At 38.5% G+C, this 16205-nt stretch overlaps 2 protein-coding genes across 2 annotated transcripts; one reads left to right on the forward strand and one right to left on the reverse strand.

Annotated features, from left to right (window-relative positions):
- Window positions 1-3637: 3637 nt before the first annotated feature.
- LOC119886461 (adenosine receptor A3-like) lies at window positions 3638-5843 on the reverse strand. The gene is given in 3 exon segments (XM_038697221.1): window positions 3638-3969; window positions 3971-4523; window positions 4608-5843. Coding segments are annotated over 3 exon segments (1068 nt in total). The 5' UTR covers window positions 5027-5843; the 3' UTR covers window positions 3638-3873.
- Window positions 5844-9037: 3194 nt separating this feature from the next.
- Window positions 9038-14283, forward strand: LOC119886462 (adenosine receptor A1). The gene is made up of 2 exons (XM_038697223.1): window positions 9038-11676; window positions 12635-14283. Exons 1-2 carry the CDS (start codon window positions 11321-11323, stop codon window positions 13275-13277), a joined length of 999 nt encoding a protein of 332 aa, XP_038553151.1. The 5' UTR covers window positions 9038-11320; the 3' UTR covers window positions 13278-14283.
- Window positions 14284-16205: the final 1922 nt, after the last annotated feature.

Consider the following 16205-nt stretch of genomic DNA (forward strand, 5'->3'; position numbering starts at 1 on the left):
TTGTGTCTGAGGACCCCCTTGAAAATGAGCATCTCAAGGGGTTTATCCTCAAGTTAAAATTTAAAAAAATTTTGTGGCCTAGAATAACCAAATTAAAACATGATGATTTGTTTTGTCAGCTGGAAAAATATCACATACTGATGGTATTTGATGCCAGCTACAATATATCTATATACAAGTCAATATTTTACCATGTTTCATGTGTGAAATCTGTGACGCAGTTTATGAAACATCTTTTCAGTGATTTTCATATAGAGCAGGTCTAGACCATACTTTTTGTGCTATTATTTACAGAGACCCAACAATTCCCACCATGAGTAAGCACTTGGCGACAAAAGGCAAAACTCGAGCAGAACCATGGCCCAGAGTCGGCGGCCATCTGCCTCGACCGGTTGAGGTTGAGAGTGAGAGTGAGAGTGAGAGTGAGAATGTGAGTGAGAGAGACAGAGAGATATAAATCCATCCATCTACCTGCATTTAATTTGACTTTAACTATCAGGAACCATAGGGAAGCTCATCTGCATGCTTGTCATCCTCATTGGGGTCTCGATCTGACTGCAATTTCACGTCGTAACCGACTTGAGTGGGCAAGTGCTTACAATCGATGGCATCTTGCACTTTAGAGAGGAGTTCTCTTCACAGATGAATCCCGGTTTTCACTGTACAGGACAGATTGCAGACAGTGACACCAGATACTGACTGGTTTCCAGACCCCCCAATACAATGAAACTGCACATTTTCGAGTGGCCTTTTATTGTGGCCAGCCTAAGGCACACCTGTGAAATACCCATTCTGTCTGATCAGCATCTTGAAATGCCACACCTGTGAGGAGTGCTCACTAATACAGATTTTTGACAGATTTGTGAACAATATTTGAGAGATATAGGCCTTTTGTTTACATAGAGAAAGTCTTGTTAAGTGAGATCTGATGTGAAATACATGAGTTTCAGTTTTGGGAGTTAAATTATGGATTGGACGTATTGATGAGTTGAAATTGTGTATTTCTCAGTGGAGTTTCAAATAACTAATAACTAATAAGTTTCTTTTTTTAGTTCCTCCTTTTGTTTATTTCTTTCTTATTGCTGCTTATTTTGCATTTTAGTGTATAAGATCGGAAAAAATATTCCTATTCCTTTTTCGTTTGTTAATTGTGTGAATTATTTTGTGTGAAAAGGATGGTGTAAGCACGTAAGATTTTTGCACAGAGCATATTCACACAAATTGTCATTTTTTTGGTACATTATAATGTCAACCGAAATAAACTATTCTATGTAACTACAGAAATTAGGAACTTCTACTGGATTTCTGAAATAAGAGTAACATTAAAACACTAAAACTTTAAAACAACAGAATAATGAGATAAATACTGATGAGTCAAAGATAACTTGAATTAAATCGATGTACCTGCAAAAGCAAGTGTCAGCGACTGTCCTGTCATATTAGTTAAAAAAGCTGGTACAAAATGGCGACATATATAGTACATATTTTATTCTAAGAAAGCTGATGGTTTGGTGTCTTTTTTTAGTATATTTTTAGTACATACACACACACACGCACACACACATATATGTATATGTGTGTGTGTGTGTGTGTGTGTGTGTGTGTGTGTGTGTGTGTGTGTGTGTAACTGTAATTTGTAAAAAATTTACAAATATAAAACATTATTACAAAATGCAATGCACATTGCCAATAGCTGCCATTTTAATGACATTAACAGGATTTAGGTTGGATTTCTTCCTTAATTTGGCAGACACGCATCCATAAGCATTTACTCTTGAGACAATATATATATTAAAAATAAACTGAACTGACACAAATAACAAAATCTGTACAGTACACAGTTTATCCATTCATCCATCGTCAACTGCTTAACCTGTGTACAGGGTCCCAGCTGACATCGGGCGAAAGGCGGGGTACACCCTGGACAGGTCACCAGTCCATTGCAGGGCCACACACAGACGAACACCCACTCACACTCACACCTAAGGACAATTTAGGGTCACCAATTAACCTAGTCTGCATGTCTTTAGACAGTGGGAGGAAGCCAGAGCACCCGGAGAGAACACCCATAGACACGGGGAGAACATGCAAACTCCCCACACAGAAAGGCCAGGGCAACCGGGGTTTGAACCCACGACCTTCTTGCTGTGAGGCAGTGCAAACCACTGCAACACCATGCCACCTCGTTATTATATTAAAAACTCATTTAAAAAAAATAGCCAATGCCATCCATTAGAACAGCTCTGCAATAAATTCTACATTGGTGAAACTTTTAAAAAAAGATTAAAGATTAAAAAAAGAAAATACAAATTTAAAATGTTTCGCTGAATTAACACCTGTCTGATACAGTCTGAACAACAATAAAACATTTTATGTTTTAAAAAATAACTTGTTGCCGAGCTGTTATATTGGATTATATTACACTGTGCATGGGTTTCTATTTTTCTGGTCAAGTGTACGCAGTACAATGCATGTTGTCATGGTAATGATGACAATCACACACAATCACACTTAAGATGTCTCAATTCACCAGTAAATGTGGACAGACCTGGTTTACATACATAGAATCTCGAACAAGGGTATTCAATAAGAATTCAAAGAGGTCCAGTTAGAGAAAATTTCCTGAAGCAAAGGTCCGGAACATCAGAATGACTAACTTGCTTCATCATTCAGTACCATAACCTATAGTTGTAGCAACATGTTTTTAGTCAACAACGGACTGTCAAATCAAATAATATTTAAGTCAGTTTTCACATCAAACTGGAGGGATAATAAATAATAACTACTATAATAATAAATTCTAAATTTAAGTAAACTAAAATTGAAATAATGAAATAAAAAGTGTAGCTGAAGTGATGAAGTGTAGTCTTAACCAATTTTATAATAAACACTCAACACATCATAACAAATGAACAGCTGTAATGTCTCCTCTTCTCTTTCCTTCCCTCTTACAGAGCTACAACTCCTACTTTCACTTGTTCAGTGAGAAACGTGAGCTCTAGTTTGTCCTGCCAGCTAGGATTGGAGTTCTATGAGATATTCTGGTTTTGAACTGCCCTTGGGAGGAATGTACATGTAAAAATCTACAGTCTGGTGAATCGGGTGAATCTCGCGGACTCGACTCGCTTGCTTCGGAATTCACAGATTTGATTGGCTGAGCAGCGTCACATGAGACGATTGGAGCACATGCGATTGGTCTGTGAGTTTCCTCGTCCGCTAAACCCTATGGCTAAACCAGTACAGTAAATGCTAGAAAAGCTGCGCAGGTTAAAATAGAAACGCTCCGTCACGAGATAGTAAGTCTCAAAAATAAAGCGGCTGTAGGTCGGCGGTCTGGAGAGGACAGCGGCTGGGTCCTCGCTTAGTGACCTCTAGTCTAGAAGTTGTATCCTTTTCTAAAGATAGGTAAGAAGGTAATTTTTGAGACAGAAAGAAACATGAAGAACCGAAACTTGAACAGAAACAGAAAAATAACAGTGAAACTTTGTGAGAAGCTAAAAGTTAAATGACAAATGGAAGTTGCCCTTTTCGTCTGCAAGACAGTTTTCGCAATACACGCAGGCACACATGCATGCTCAACTGCATATATAGGACACACGCAGACACACAGATTCCTGAACATAAAAGACAACAGATCTTTCAGTAAAGATGGCTACATTTGTTTACTGTATCAATACACAGAACATCATCTTTCAAAATCCATTCAAAAGGTAGCTTTAGGATTTCAATACAATCCACATATTTGAACTGACTTTCTTAACCTTTCACACAATGTTAACATGTTTAATTATGTACAACAGTGAGTCAAACTTGGTCCTTAGGAACAAAAAAGCTCTAAAACAAGGAAATATTCCTTCACTCATTTTTTAACACTTACTTACTGTTACTATTGTAAGTTACTACTAAGATTGTTGTCTGTTGTCTGGCTTGTCTGAGATCCTTGATTTTCTTCTCCGCATCCAATATATCCTCTCCAGAGCTTCAGGTATGCAGTCCTGATCTTTTGTATTTTGAACGCATACACAACTGGGTTTACAGCTGAGTTAGCATGAGAAAGCAGGATGCCAATGTAGAAAGCTGTTTTTGGTACATCATTCGGTCCACCAAAGTAAACAATGCAGTTCATTATGTGGAGAGGGAGCCAGGACAGGGCAAACAGAGCCAAGACCAGAGACAGAGATGCTGCCAGCTGTTTCTCTTTCCTTAGGTAATTCTGAGATTGTTTTTGGAAACCGTTGCCTGGTTTCTCTCGAAGACTTCCTCGAATAGTACAGAAAATGTAGCCATACAAGAAAGTTATCACCAACAGAGGTATCAGGGTGCAGAGAAAAAAGTTGAAGTAAACCAGGTATGACATTGGGATCACTGATATAAACCGGCAGGTAATAGTAGAGTTGCCTGGGTTAGGCAAGGTTTTATGCTCGTACCATCCAAGCATGGGAGCAAAACTCAGTGGTATTGCAACAAGGCAACATGCTGCTACTGCAAGCCAAGAATGTCTCTGTGTTACAGTCCTTTTGTACCTATAGAAAAAAGCAATAATGATTGGTATCATCAATTAAGGTTAAGATAAAATAGATACAAATGTAAAGATTATGAATTTTTACCTGAGAGGGACATACACACGGAGGAATCGGTCCACTGCAATAGCCGCGAGAGACAAAACTGAGACCAGGGTCAACAGGATGACCACACAGCTGATGAAGAGACAGCCATAGAATGAAGTCTTGACTCGTCCGTCCACCAGCACAGCCAACGGTATGGCCACACAGCCAACCATCAAGTCAGCCACAGACAGACAGACAATAAGGCAGAAGGTAGGTTGCTGAATGCTTTTACTGGTCCACAGTGCCAAAATAACCAACATATTACCAAGACAGCAGCTAACAGCAATGAGCACCTCCAACAACGTGTAGATCACAACCCCTACATCCATTATTAGTCCTATCCAGCTAATGTTTGATGGTAAAGGGTGTGGCGTGTCTGAATGTGAGTGTGAGCCTGAATGTGCTGAGCCATTTATCATTCATCTCGGTCTTGTGAAACCTTTTGAGGAAGTCCCTAGCCAATCTGCTTTTTCTGTGTGTGTGCAATGCTTTGCAAGCGTATGTCATATTTGTTTGTTAGTGTAAGATTGCATTTCACTTTCAATGCTGTAATATGATACAATCTAACTGTATGCTTTTGTACTAGATTATATGGATGATATTTGTGTTAAAGTCTATAATAAGAGCCCTTATTAGGTTTCTGTTGTGAGGAAATGAGACTAACTTCTTGAGAACAAATGGAACTGATTTAAATTAAAGATAAATATTTGCCAATACTAATATTAATTTGCATTCCTATTAGCTCACATAAGCAGCTTTAAGTAATCCTAGATGCATAGAAATTTTATGATTATTTACAGAGTCAGGGACTCCTTGTTTTGAAACTACCACCCTGGAGCCTGAAAGAACCACATTCAGATAGCGACACTGAAATCAACAAGTCAGCGACAGTGGCAGGGCTAGTCAAGACTGAGCTGGTTTTGTGCTGCATTCATCATACAGTGACATATACTGTCGACAATAGACTGAACAATAATTAAGGATTTTTTAAAACATCAATATGACATATAGGCCTAGTTTATTTTATAATAAGCACTGAATGCATAATTGATAATTGATAACCCCCGCTCCTCTCACGCTGATCCTAATCTAAACCTATGCAACCTTGTTGCGGTTGTGGGGGTGTTGGTATATGCATCATCTAATGATACACAGTTAATAATAAATCATCTCAGCTGTCTCACCATAAACAAAATATTAACATTATTGGCAAACTAAATTACACTTTCCTGTTACTTCCCTTTTGGATTGTTTATGTATTAGCACCACATTTTCAGCTGGAAGACATTCTTCCACAGAACTACAAAAAAATAATAAATGAAAAAGCCATCACAGAAAACAACCTTTTTAACTCGTCTTATCTGCAGTAGAGGTGTTGTACTGTGAACACACATCCATCACATAAGAGACCTGGTTTCTATCTTCCTACATAGAATTGTATTCTTTATTGGTCTCTCCTTGCTTGCCTTTTTTATCTTCATCATTTGTTTGAATGAGGGGTTTGGGGAGGGAAACTCTTTTTTTTTCAAACTGTTTTACATTTTCTCAGCTGGGTTTTGCTTGTCTTCTATTTTTACATGACAATGTAAAACTGACTTATGGGCCAGTATTGTGTGATCAAGTAATTAAAAACTGTGATTACTGTGTACAAGCTCATAAGGGTCAGAAGGGGCTGACCACTTTCACTTGCTTTATCATCATGAATGAAGCCTGAGTATTTCTGAGCTGGCATTTTTTCTCTGTGACAAGCAAAGCCAATGACTTTACCAAAAATGTATGTTATTATTATTATTATTGTTATAAGTAAATAGCCAACTATGAAAGTGATGATAGCCGCAGTACAGAGAGGAACTAAATAGCCTAGTTCTTCTTGAAAATGTTTTTATGAAGCAATTTTACCCATAACACTCAAGAAAGAAGGAAGCACAAAATCAACCACCACCAACACACTGGTTACTTCTCAGCCCTCATGTTCACACTTCAAACATCTTATCAATCACAATCAGAACTGTGTAAACGCTTTAAAAATAGACTAAAAACTGTATTCAGCAAAGAATTTTTGCTATCATACCAAAGTTACTGACTGGAAAAATTGACAGAGAATACTGGAGCCTTTACCAAAAGTCATAAAATAAAGAAAAGTTTAAATCATCCAGAGAAATAAAACTGTTACGCTGAAATATGTGAAAAGTAATTTGAGATGGTAAAACCACCACACACAAGAAGTCAAACCACATAATGTTAAGGTAATAAGTGACAATTACGATTACTTTAGCAAATTATTTATTATATCATAAAGTACATTTTCTCCATCCATTCAGCTCCTTAAAATAGGAAGTTCAGCTAGCATCTTGTTGAGGCTGTCAGTGTTACCTAGACTACAGTCTATGTTGTTAAGATAATGGTTAGCTGCCTCAGCTGTGAAGCTAGCTGTTGGCGGTAACTTAGTTACAACTTTTACAACTAGGCTTGGAGTCAAAGTGGGCCGGGTATTCGTGTTATCCTAGTAGGCTAATGAATACTTTATAGACTGCATAGGCCTACTGTCTGGATTCTGTGCCATGTTGTTAAAATGCCTCCCTTCCCTCTTTGGACCACAGTCAAAATGGAAAGTAAAATGATATATACATATGCAGTGTAGGTATTCAAACTTGTGCAGTAAAAGGTATTCAAACATATTATGTGTAGTGTGTGTAAATTTCTTCCACAAACAACGAAAACATGCATGGAACTGTTTTGCATTCTGTAAATCTTCAACCCTGCCTTGTGCACAATTTGGTTATCAGGATACCTTGTCATTTGTTATTGCTAAATATGTCTTTGCTCTCACCTCCCTTCTATTGTGCCATCCTGATCTTAAATGGACAATGTTCATCATCAAGCAGTGTTTCTGGTGGCCCTAAAACCCATATAATCAGTAGTTCAGGCAGTTAAGAAATATATATATCAAGAGTCTTTAAGGCTTTGGGGTTTGAAAAGTGCTGAATCCATATGAATGTAGCCCGCAGAAATGCAAATCTCTCTTCTCTTATATTTCTAAACTAGACACTTCATAGCGGGCAAACAACTTTGCACATGTCAGAAAAGTTATCTTGTCATTAACTTTATGGCATGTAAACACATTTCTTATCAGATCTATTTATTTAGCATCATTGTAAACAGTTAGGTTGAAATCTCTAATCAGCATGATTTTAATCAGGTTGAAGAAATATTGCCTATGTAACTGCAGCTATAGTTGTTAGGGTTTTGGTTTTGTGTTCTGTATGTTTCCTGTTTCAGTTTTGCTTTGGCCTGTTATGTTGTTGTTTCTTCTCATTTTGCCATTTCCCATGTTTGTTGATTGTTGATTCATTCCCTGCCCCTGTGGTCTAGTTCTGTGTTCTGGTTTAGAATTGTCTGATACTTGTGCATGCGTTCTGTTATATTCTGGTACTTTCATCCTAGTCTGTTGTTGCATGCTTTACTTCCTGTTTATTGTGAAATCATCAGTGTCTGCAGTGTCGGCGTCTAGTTTTGCTTCCTATTTTCCTGATTACCTAATGTCTTTCACAGGTTTGCATTCATGCCTGTTTGCTCCACACCTGAGAACAACTGGCATCTCACCGCCTGGCCACCGGCCTGCTAGAACACAGTATGCTAGCCACCAGCCAGCTAGTAGCTTCCAGGCTGCTAACAACCAGTATGCTAGTTACCAGCTAGCTAGCAGGCTAGCTTGTTCACTGGAGCCATACAGGGGATCCCTGACCTGCCCGGTTTCCCGGCGGTGGTCCGATCGACCCCTGCTCGTGGTTCTTTGTTGGTGGTCCGAACAACTCCTGCCCCCAGGTTTCAGCCTTGTTTTGTGTCAGTGTTTCTGCCTGAACACATGGTGCATCCTGACAATAGTGAGTGTTGTAACACACACACATTCTTCTTCTTCTTCTTCTTATCTGGTTTATTTTTGACCTACCCTTTTGTGTACTTGCCTAGCAATTTTGGATACCTTTGCCTTCTTGGACTGATCATCTGTGTACCAAACCCTGCTTTCCCTAAAATACTTGCATTCTACCTGCTCTGTGAGTTGCTTTGAGTGTGTCCATCTGTGCCAGCACTGATAGTATAAATGTATAATGGTAGGGGGTAGGCTATATATTTTTAAGATGGTGCACATGATAATTCAAAGACACTAATATGGCCTTATATAGGCCAAAACCCTTAATAATAATTAATAAAATGTCTGAATTGGTAGCAATTTCATAGGGATAGATACTAACAATTGATCACTTATGCTGCAGAAGAATGTAATTTCTCAGTCATGTTACATTCATTATTTTTACATTACTGGAATGGGTGGGAGGGAACAAGCAAATCACAACAGGGTGACCAATAAAAGTACACACACACACACACACACACACACACAGACACACACACATATATAAAATTAGTAATGGTGTTCTTGAGTGCTGAACCAATATCTTTGATACATACTGCAGTGCTTACATTTACAGATATTGCATAATAATAATGCGATAATGCATGTAGACTAATGCATGATGCTTGAGCTCATGAATGCTCTAATGCATAGACCAGAGCCTGAGATCATAGCCAATGTCCTAAAACAACATCCTGAGTCATTGTTATTCTTTAAAAAAAAAGTCAGTGATCAGACTGAATATATTTACAGGCAGGCATTGAATCTGCTTCCTTAAGCAGCTGAAGACCATCTCAGTGATTGCTTGCTCAGTGATACTTGCTGCCAAAGTGTTTTCATGCTCGGATGGACAATTAAATTAAGTTTTAGTAAGTAATAGAACTTTTGGATCTAATTCCTTCCTGCATTTTACCCTGCAGAGTCCAAGTTATAGAACGGCTGGACTTCATGTGGAGAATAAACCAAAGAATAATTAAAAATTTGCCATTAAAATTAAATGCAAACTACTAATTTTAGTAGATAAAATTAATGGAATTGATGGACCTCAACCACCTGTCACTACAGAACTTCAATTAACCCCATGTCTCTCATGTGTCAATATATGTATATAATCATAAGGTATCTATGCCCTACAGCATATCCTGTTTATCATCTATACTCATGCTCATACTCATACATCATGCTGTATTGTTGTAGTACTCGAGACCGGTCTTGGTCTCTAGACCGGACTTAAGACTTATAAGACCATAACTTTGGGAATATAAATAAATTGCTCTTGCATTGTCTGATATATTTGTTATCATCCTAACTTTGATTGGATGTAAAACGTATTGCTTCAAATGCAACCAATAACCCTAATTAAAAATGTGTTGTTACCGTTAACGACTGTCACTCCTCCCCGCGATGGCGATGCTTACATTGATTTTAGCTCTTAGTGTTTGTATGTGGGTGTTTTAATGGGAATGTGGATCTGTCTTGACTCGGTCTCGCCCTCCCTCTGTGTTGGTCTCAACTTGGTCTCAGTCCCTAAAAGTCTTGGTCTTGACTTGGTCTCGGTTTGGGCGGGCTTGACTACAACACTATCATGCTGTTTGGAAGATGACATGAAACTAGTAATTGATAAACTTACTGGGTAAGGGTTTACTGAGGTAATAAATCAAGTGAAAAGTAGGGTGATTCTGTCAAATACCTTTTATACAATTGGTCATTAGAAAGACTGCAGGTTTAAGGCACTTACATACACTTAAGGCTTTACTTTTCAGACCCAGTGCTTCCTTGCTTGTCTACAGCCAGCATCTAGTTAACTTAGCATAAAGACTGGGAGCAGAGGAAACACAGCCTTGTTCTACCTAAAGGTAACAAAATCAGCACCTACCAACACTCCTAAAGCTCACTAACTAATAAAGTATTTTTTGTTTTTTTGACCCGCGCAAAAGCGTTAAAAGAACACATGGTTTTTACGAGGGTATTGTTCTTTGGCTGAGGGCAGTGACTTCCTGGAGCTTTGTTATTATTGGGAAGTCGAGTGATACTGGATTTTTGAGAATACTGGCTAATGGATTTTTGACAGTTAAGAGTAGCATAATATATTGGCCTTTATTTCTTTAAGAGAACTATTAGTTAGAAACAACTAATTTTGACAAGGATCCCCTGCAAGTTTGGTTAATAAAGAATTATGACCAAAGCAAGTGTGGAGCAGTTGAAGCAAACTTATCGGCACTGTCTGATGGACAAACTATGCAATATCGACTCTATATACTCTATAACACCATCTTTGGTATCAGTTATTTGAGACCATGTAATATTAAACTCTTATCAAAATGCATCCTTCCAGTTATTACATAATGCTGACACTTCCTCTCAAAAACCACACACGCACACAAACGCACACACACTTAATGTGAGAAACTATTGCTGCAGGGTTGCTGCAGAAAGCAAAGTCCCCTCCCCTTGATTTTATGACTTGTATTTACAGACTAGTGAGAGAGTGAGAAGGAGAGAGAGAGTAAGGATGTAGAAGAGCAGTGATGCACTGGTACCCAGTCCGCGTTGCGCTTGTTGAGCAAGCTGAGGATTAATCATCCGACATCCCTTCATGAGCATAAGGGCCACTCATTGTGTGAATGTGGCAAAGAGGAAAAGTACACTTTTTTTTCCTATTTTTTTTTTTTTACAGCCATGGGATATAAATAATAAAATGTTTTTGCTGAAGCAAACCTCTACGTGGAGGCAAGAAGTTAAGCAATTAGAATTTTTAAAAAATCTGAGTAAAGGTAAGCGAAATTTGTGAATAGTAAAAATGTCTTCCTCTCCCGGTATAAAGCCTCGGGAGCATGTGGACATGATGTACATCTCCATGGAGACAGCCATTGCCTTGGCCTCTGTGCTAGGGAATGTGCTGGTGGTGCTGGTTGTGTGTGTGAACCGGGCTCTCCGCAACACCACCTTCTGCTTCATCGTGTCTCTGGCTGTGGCTGACATCGCTGTGGGGGTTTTGGTCATCCCTCTGGCGATTGTCATCAGTCTGCGATTTAACACTCAGTTCTACACCTGCCTCTTCCTCTCCTGCCTGCTGCTGATCATCACCCAGAGCTCCATCCTATCCCTGCTAGCTATCGCTATCGACCGATATCTGCGAGTCAAGATTCCCACCAGGTGAGGAACTGTTGTAAAACCAATTGGTTACACTTACCTTTGAAAGGTGTAATTTGTTTTTCCTGATGATTTAGACAGAAAGAAATTAAAGGAAAGTAGAGATTAGTTAGGTTAAGATTGTTCTGCATAATGAATATTGTGATGCCACTGTCTGGAAAACTATTGCAGTCAAAGTAGTAAGTAACAGCGTTTGTGGTAAGAACAATTATATATTCACAACATACTTAGAGCAACAGGAAGTGATTGCCTGCTCCAGTCCATTGCAGCTTTCTTGCTAAAATGAAAGTATGATCCAAACTATCCCTACTCTGAAATATGTTATTGACATAAGCGCTATTTATTTATCAAACTCTATTCACTAGAAAGTATTTTTTTATTTATATAACCCAAAAATGTTTCTTAGATTGTACTTAGAAACAATATGTTGGTGAGAATCACTGAATTTAACTCCTTTCTCATAAAAGCAAATTAAATCATTTTTGGATAATCTTTAAGAAAAAGTTGCTCCAGGAATAATATAATATTTTAGAAGAACACAAAAGTAACAATAGCCTCTAATCATAACCTTTCATTGCCTTTAGCATCAGAGAGCTAAATGTGTGCTTTTAGCCTCAGAGTAAATCAAGAGGAGGAAGTTCTTATTGTTTATGTCTGACATTGCACCATATATCGTTGCTTGATTCAATGCAAATCGATGGGCTGGACCTCAAAAGCTTTTAAGCAAATTGAAATGTCCTTGTCTGACTAAGTAACTGACATTTGTTAAGAGACAGTCCATACTACTTTTTGTTCATCAGTTGGAGCTTGATGTCAGAAGCTGGCACTTGAGGAAAATGCTTCTGAATAATAACCTATGGACTGGCATTTGTTCAAAGAAATACTAATCCAGTAGTATGGATGTGTGCATTTGGGTGATTGAAAAATGTGTCTTCATTTCTTCTCCAATAACCCTGCCCAGGTACAACACCATAGTGACCCAGAGGAGGGCATATGTGGCAGTTTGTCTGTGTTGGATTCTCTCCTTCCTAACTGGATTGGTTCCGATGATTGGATGGAATAACCGTGATGCTCAAGGAAACATCAGCATTTCCAGCGAAATTATCTGTGAATTCACCACTGTCATGAGGATGGACTACATGGTGTACTTCAACTTCTTTGGTTGGGTGGTGGTACCGCTGTCGATTATGATTGCTCTGTATGTGGAGATCTTTAGGGTGATCCGGCGACAGCTCAACCGTCGTGCTGAAGCCACTTGTGACGGTGACGGAGACAGGTACTATCGGAAGGAGCTGAAACTGGCCAAATCATTGGCCTTGGTGGTCTTCCTCTTTGCTGTGTGTTGGCTGCCGATACATATCATGAACTGCATCAACTTCTTCTGCCCAAAGTGTTATATACCCAAGTTTGCCATGTATGTAGGCATTTTCATGTCCCATGTGAACTCAGCACTCAACCCCATGGTTTATGCATTCAGGATAAAGCCCTTTCGTGTCACACTGATAAAGATCACTCACCGTTGCATGTTATGTAAACCCACAGAGCCCACCATGTGCCCCACCAGCACACCAGGCCTGACGGAGAAAGTGGGTGGAAACCTGTAACAATACCTGCAGTACTCTTGGTGTACATGATTTACATTGACACTTGTGGGATTATGCGCTATTTAGAATATCAACCCACTATTATTAACAGACACAACAAAGTACTCATGGGCCAAGTTCATTTCTGACCTATTCATATTTATTTGACATTGTTAGATTTTGATCCTGCAAGAAAAAAATGCATTATTTTGTTTCCACTTAATGCTTCCTTGATTGATTCATATTGAATTATAATATCTACTGTATGTCAACATAATAAGTGATACTACAAACATTTCATGTTCAAAAAGCTTAGTGGTAAATTCACCAAAATAAACATTCATAGTGTCTTCATTTAATTTTCTGTCAAATCAGTTTAAATACATTTTGGAGTCTACATCCAGGCCAGCATCTCTGTGAGGCTGTATTAAGGAACAGCGGTGCTTTGAGCTAAATGCTAACATGCTGATGCTAAGCAGGTAAATGCACTGAGTTTAGTGTGTTACCATGCTAACATTTTATAATTAGTATTTGGTCACAAATTGAAATTTTTACATTATGATGGCGCTTGATGAATATTCAAAGGTTCAACAAAGTTATTTCAATTCATACAGAAGGGAATATGAAGGTCTGTATTAACTTTCATGACAACCCATCCTGGCGATGTTGCGATATTTCACTGGATAAGGGAAAACTTTCACTTAGAAGAAAAGAAAGGGGATCACCAAATTCATTAGGATTCATCCCTCAGGGCTTCATACATGTCTGAGCAAAATTCAAGTGGTGGACGGTCAGATAGGCTGATAGACCGACGTTGCCGTATAGAGCTAAACAGCTAAGACTGATTAGATGAGATTAGATCTAGAACAAAGAATGTTACAGTGGATGTTTGAGTAGGCATATGTACAAAGCAGAAGTCTGAATGAGATCATTTTTTGGGGGGGTAAGGTCAATAGAGAGCACAGTGTGTTCTGCAATTTTGTGTTTCATGGAAAACTCAAAAATTCAATATACAGAGAAGTGAAAAGGTCCTGTCTGCACATTTTTGACTGTGATTTTCTTTAACAATAAAGTCACTTAACCAAATGGAGCAAAACTCTGGCAACATAAAAGTAATCTAGCAATTAGTCTTTATCACTTGGTGCAGATACCTCTTCTGCTAATTCAGCTAGTCTAAGTTATATTTCAATAGCTGTGGCATGGTGTTGAAAAGGCTCGGAAGCATTCAAGTAAATTACCCACAGAGCATTATGCTGAAGTGATTTATTTCAACTCTAAAGCTTTGTCTAAGCCAAGCTGTGTCAGTTCTGCTTTGTCATCACTTTGACTTCTTTCTGGTTTCAGTCCATATCACACTACTTCCACTCACAGAACTTAATGCATAAGAAAAAATGTCTAATTTGGTTTAGATTGTAAATGTTTAAATGTTTTTTATCATATGATATATGGATTTTGTGTGTATATTGCAGTGAGGTCCACTGATAAATTTATTTTGCTCACATTTATGTACATTCACCTGTCAGGTATTTGGTGAGACTTCTACGGTTAAATAGTTTCGCGTGAACTTGCTGTCATCTGAAATGTTCACCCTCTATCTCTGTCTCTGTCTGTCCCTCCCTCACAAACGTATCTCTACGTATTTCTCCAGCTGTCACCTTTATCCTTGTTGAGGGATTTCAAACTGCTAAGTGTGGTCTAATCCCCAGCCCTCGTCTTAGTGAGGTAGGTGCTGTGAAACCTGCTGTTTACTGCCTTCGCAGCACACACTCCTGTGGCTGGTGGCCTACCGAATGCTGAAAGGGCACAAGAATGGTGTAGGTGTGGAGACAAAAAGGCGAAAGTCTCCATTTTGTGTGCACATCTTGTCTTCATCCTGAACAAATCTTCTTTGAGGTAAGAGCCTTCACATTCATCCTAAAACATGATGTGAATAAAAGATGTGTGAAGCTCCATAAGAGACACGATCTGTACTTTAGTTTCCAAAAGCAATGATGATACTTTAATATTAATTATCTGTGTTAATATTTTCAGACAACTGAAGAAAACTTTCATTTTCAGTATCAATCCACTGTAAAATGGCTGACACGGACGGAGAAGACAGTGGCCAAAACCTGGAAGATCCACAGGAAGAGGTGGACGATGAAGCCTTGTTACACTTCGGCAAATATGTTGAAGCCCGTCGTGCGCTACCTTGGGAGCAGTGGACCACCAGAGAAAAGGCAAACTTTTATATGGACCGCATCTTCCTTGGGTTCTTGATGACGTGTTTGCTTGTGTTCCTGGGAGAATTTGTCTATAAAATGTGGTATGTGACAAACAAAAACAAGGTTGCAGAGTTTGTGTCAGAGTCAGCTGTGATTCTGTTCAACTGGCTCTTCACCCAGGACAGACAGGAGGAGTTGGCTGAATTGTAGGTTGTTAATAGAAGTTGACTGCTTGGTTGTATTATGTATTTTCTACAATGTTTTAGGCACATGTGGTATTACAAATGTCAAGTAAAGAATCAACTTATAGCTACATCTTAACTGGAGATACTGCAATGTATTAATGATTTCTCAAATTAATTTTTGATGGTGAATTAATGGAAATAAATAATGTATGCAATCGACTGTGTATTGTCTCATTTGTGTATTCAACAGCCTAATTAACATGTTCTGTTCAGCCTGATAACAAAGCAACATGCATTGTAAAATGCCAAATCAGTATAAATCTTTCCTAGTTTGATTCTCTATAAAAAGTTGTTTAAATTGATGTCAGAGTAGATGGAGAATATGTATAAGCGATATACAATGTAAATTTCCAAATTTAAAGTAATTGAAGCATAGGTGTCATTTACACTGGGGACTTGTCCCCACCACTTTTTGAAATGGCTGATTTTGTCCCCATCACTTTTTGAAAGCATTTGTTAAAATGTTCTGAAAAACAGCTAGCAATATGAAATGTTAACCA

Source organism: Micropterus salmoides, unplaced genomic scaffold, assembly GCF_014851395.1.
Source record: "Micropterus salmoides isolate LMB-PRFRI ecotype aquatic unplaced genomic scaffold, ASM1485139v1 Ms_hic_scaffold_4, whole genome shotgun sequence".
NCBI lineage: Eukaryota > Metazoa > Chordata > Actinopteri > Centrarchiformes > Centrarchidae > Micropterus > Micropterus salmoides.